The sequence below is a fragment of the Sorghum bicolor genome, chromosome 1 (assembly GCF_000003195.3).
Source record: "Sorghum bicolor cultivar BTx623 chromosome 1, Sorghum_bicolor_NCBIv3, whole genome shotgun sequence".
NCBI classification, from domain to species: Eukaryota; Viridiplantae; Streptophyta; class Magnoliopsida; order Poales; family Poaceae; genus Sorghum; species Sorghum bicolor.
Genome location: NC_012870.2, coordinates 8,817,728 through 8,821,557, shown reverse-complemented (window position 1 = coordinate 8,821,557; position 3,830 = coordinate 8,817,728). Strand labels below are relative to the sequence as shown.

The following is a 3,830-nucleotide window of genomic DNA, read 5'->3' as shown; positions in this document are numbered from 1 at the left end:
CCCCCTCCATGTCGCGCGCGCCTTGCTCTAGCCCGTGGATCGCGCGGTCGCCGCCGCAAGCGCGACACCAACACGCACGCGAGTCGTGGACGTGAGGGGAAGGGAGCGAGGCGTCTTCCGGCCGGGACACGCCGGCATGAGCCCATGTGCCGCCTTCAACCCGAGCACGGTCCGCGCCAGGGGGGGTTGGACTGGGCTCGCCACTCGGTGGAAAAAGGGTGACGGCTGACGGGTCGGGGGGAGGGAGCATGCGGATATGGGGGGGGGGGGGGGGGGGGGGGGGGGGGGGGGGGAGAGGACGATGTCAGGGCTCAACGGTGTGGGTGTGAGCCGGAGATAGTGATTGCTCGGTCAGCTGGTAGGTTTGTCGGCGTGCGAGTTGGACTCACACTCACTCGCTGACAGCCACCTGCCTAGCACGCAGCACCGTAGCTAAAGAGAGCCTGGTGCAACGTCTAGTTTGAAACGTCAATAAGCTGTTTCGCTAACACGTTTTAGTAGTAGTAGATTTGAAAGCGAAAGATCAACAAACAAAGAAAGAAAATAACAAGGAATGCACTTCGATCTACGAGGTACGAGCAATGCGATGAGTGTCATAGATGAGAATAGCACGCAAGCAGCCGAGGATCCGCCACGTCTACAAACGAAATGGCCTGAATAAGTACCACATGTTTCTGTATACTTCCCACTAAAATAAGTGAAGGTAGAGATCTATCTATTCAAGACAAAATCACAAATTATTGGGACAGGCTGCATTTTAGATTTGTAGTAGGTGTAGTAGTATACTCTTTTTTGTCTGGGCTTACAGCACAAGTTCCAATGCTGATTAGTTATCTATCTATAGTATTTGATTAATCCTCCTCTTAATCTGTAGTACACTCGATCCAAGAGCACAAAATAGGCTGTGCAGGACGAAGCACCGACCCACCTTTTTTGTCCACGAGCAAGGAGCAAAAGCTACCATGTTATTCCTCATTAGGCAAGGTTCCAAATGAGATAGAGCCGTACTCTACTAAACAGGCACTTTAATTTGTGCTACTATACTCGTCCTAGTGTAGCAACATATGATATGCTAATGTAACGTAGTACTGCTAAGAAAAATTCTATGGGGTGTCTTCAAATAGGAAGGGGGTCCCCACTCCAATAACGCTATGGAATGTTCCAGTGAGGAAAATCGACATATGATTTGAGATAAGACAATTGAACCCATCATATTTTAAAGAGGATGGAGTAACATTCGTGTCACATTGTACTTGGACCGATAAACTCTCTTTGGACTTCACACATACTCCCCCGCAAATTTTAACATTCTAATGTTCAAAATTTGTTATACAAAAAACTTTTTGTTCTAGCCCACTAGACATATAATAAGTCCATCCACATTAATTCAGATAATTAGACACAAAGATGACAACTAACGTCTATATGTTGTTATTGTGCAAGGTTAGCAAGTGAGAGTATAACCCATTAGCCGTGGTAGATCTCAGGTGTGTTGTATAGAGATAGCACATGAAATATTTCGTTCGATGAGTGTCTCTATGAAGCCATTCCTGACATCTAATATGGCTAATTGTTTGTACAAATCAAAATAACTTTGGTCTGGTCCAAGTTTCACAAAAAAAAGAAGAAAGCAAACGACGTTGTTGTGCTTGTGCATGCATTGCAAGCTTTATTTAGACGCGTTGTTTTAGTCCTGGAACCGAAGATGCAGTAGATCTTGAAAGATATGGCTCACTCATGACTCATCAGAACCATTGCACCTACCACCAGCTCTCCCCTTCACAAAAAAGCCATATAGGAAAGTCAACCAGTAGTACTTGGCTTGTGCTGCCCTGTTGTTCGCCTGTGCTCTGGTCCTGAACCACAGCCTCATCAGATTACAAAGATCTCAAGAACAGCCATTCGAATCTTGCGTTGCCCCAAACTGCCAACCCACAACTGTACGTACACATCTCATCTCATCACCCACATTGCTGCAGTCTTCAGTGCCTGCTCGTAATAATCATTCTACTAGGCCTTCGATCTGCATCCCAAGAACTGAGAGATGTTTACAGCTCATATATCCCCGGCACTGGCATACTAGATCCCTCTCCTCTCGACCTCCTCCCACGTAGCATGCACACACCACAGCTGCTGCTCAAAGAGCCACATGCCTAGTAGACTAGTCTTAGCAGCTAGCTAGAGGGAGGGAGCTCAGCGAAGGAGAGCAAAAGAAGCAACCAAGAAGAGGTTATTGCTAGCGGAGAGGAGAGGAGGAGAGCCGGCCGGCGCACAATGGATCAGCAACAGCACCAGGAGCGGCCGCGGGAGGTGTACCGCGAATGCATGCGCAACCACGCGGCGAAACTCGGGACATACGCTTCCGACGGGTGCTGCGAGTACACCCCCGACGACGGCCAGCCCGCAGCGATGCTCTGCGCCGCCTGCGGCTGCCACCGCAACTTCCACCGGAAGGCGTTCGTGGACGCCGCGGCGGGGGCGCACGTTGGCGGCGGCGGTGGCGCGCACGGCGCAATGCTGCCCTCCCCCGGCGTGTCCCCGGGCTACGGCATGCACCACATGGCGATTACCGCGGCCGGCATGGGCGGCGGTGACGCCGGTGGCTCCGGGGGCAGCAGGCGCCGGACGCGGACCAAGTTCACGGAGGAGCAGAAGGAGCGCATGGCGCGGTTCGCGGAGCGGCTCGGCTGGCGGATGCCAAAGCGGGAGCCCGGCCGCGCGCCGGGGGACGACGAGGTGGGCCGCTTCTGCCGGGAGATCGGGGTCACCAGGCAGGTCTTCAAGGTATGGATGCACAACCACAAGGCTGGTGTCGGCGGCAGCGGGGGCGCGGGCGTCGGTGGAGCCGCTCAGACGTCGTCGTCCACGACGCGTGGCGGCGGCGTCGGCGTCGTTGGAGCAGGCGGGAGCTTGTCCCCGGCGATGGGCGCCGACGTCGAGGACGACGAGGAGGTGAAGGGCAGCGAGATGTGCATGTAGCCGCGCCCGCGTCACGTACGTGGCACGCGCGGCGGCAATGGCATTGGCATGGCCTCGCCATGGCTCCGATCGATGATTAACACCTCCTTTTGCTGCTAATTCCTTTGGGCGATTTTGCTTCGACGAGTTGATGAGATATTCATTGTTATCACGGCTCTGCTAATTAATGCTGTGTCACTGTGATCATTCAGTCATTGATATGTCCGTGATCTCTTGCCTTCTTGCTAACCATCGCCATGAAATTTAAGTTCAGTGACAAACTTGAACAGTTGAACCGGATGTTTTAATTAACTCACTACAAAATCCCCGTTCAGGGCTTGTTTGGCTACACCACTCATATTGTCTTCAATCTATGTGTTAGAGTAGATTAAGGTAGAAATTTAAGGGCTGTTTGGATTGTGTGGTCTAAATTTTAGTTGGCTAAAGTTAAGGAGTAAAATTTTATACAACTTTAGCTTATTTGTGTGGTCTAAAGTTTTTTTTGTGAGGCTGGCTAAACTTTAGACCTCTTGATTGGAGTCTCAGTAGCTAAATTGTCTAAAGTTTAGTGAATCCAAATAGACACACATCGTAACACACGTGTATATTTTCTTGAGAATATTGTACACCCAGTTGGTTGAGTGTGGATGCATAACTATATCATTCAAATTCTCATCAATACGAATTTGGATGTATATATTTTTAATATAAGCCATCGTAGTTCCTTCTAGATTGGTCTATGTTTAAAAATATTGTTTCAAATAGTTTATACATCTCAAACTGCTGCTTTTCACGTGTGTTTGCACATTTGCTAACACATATTTTCACTCCCTTAAAGATCACTTATGTGCTCCTACGGTTGTACTTTTTGT

General features: G+C 49.9%; 1 protein-coding gene across 1 annotated transcript; it reads left to right on the top strand.

Annotated features, from left to right (window-relative positions):
* On the top strand, positions 1,733-3,274 carry LOC8060001 (zinc-finger homeodomain protein 11). The gene has a single exon (XM_002466516.2). It carries the CDS (start codon positions 2,275-2,277, stop codon positions 2,977-2,979), a length of 705 nt encoding a protein of 234 aa, XP_002466561.1. The 5' UTR covers positions 1,733-2,274; the 3' UTR covers positions 2,980-3,274.

Excerpts from the sequence above, each read along its gene's own strand:
- LOC8060001 (XM_002466516.2), top strand. The coding sequence starts at position 2,275 with ATGGATCAGCAACAGCACCAGGAGCGGCCGCGGGAGGTGTACCGCGAA.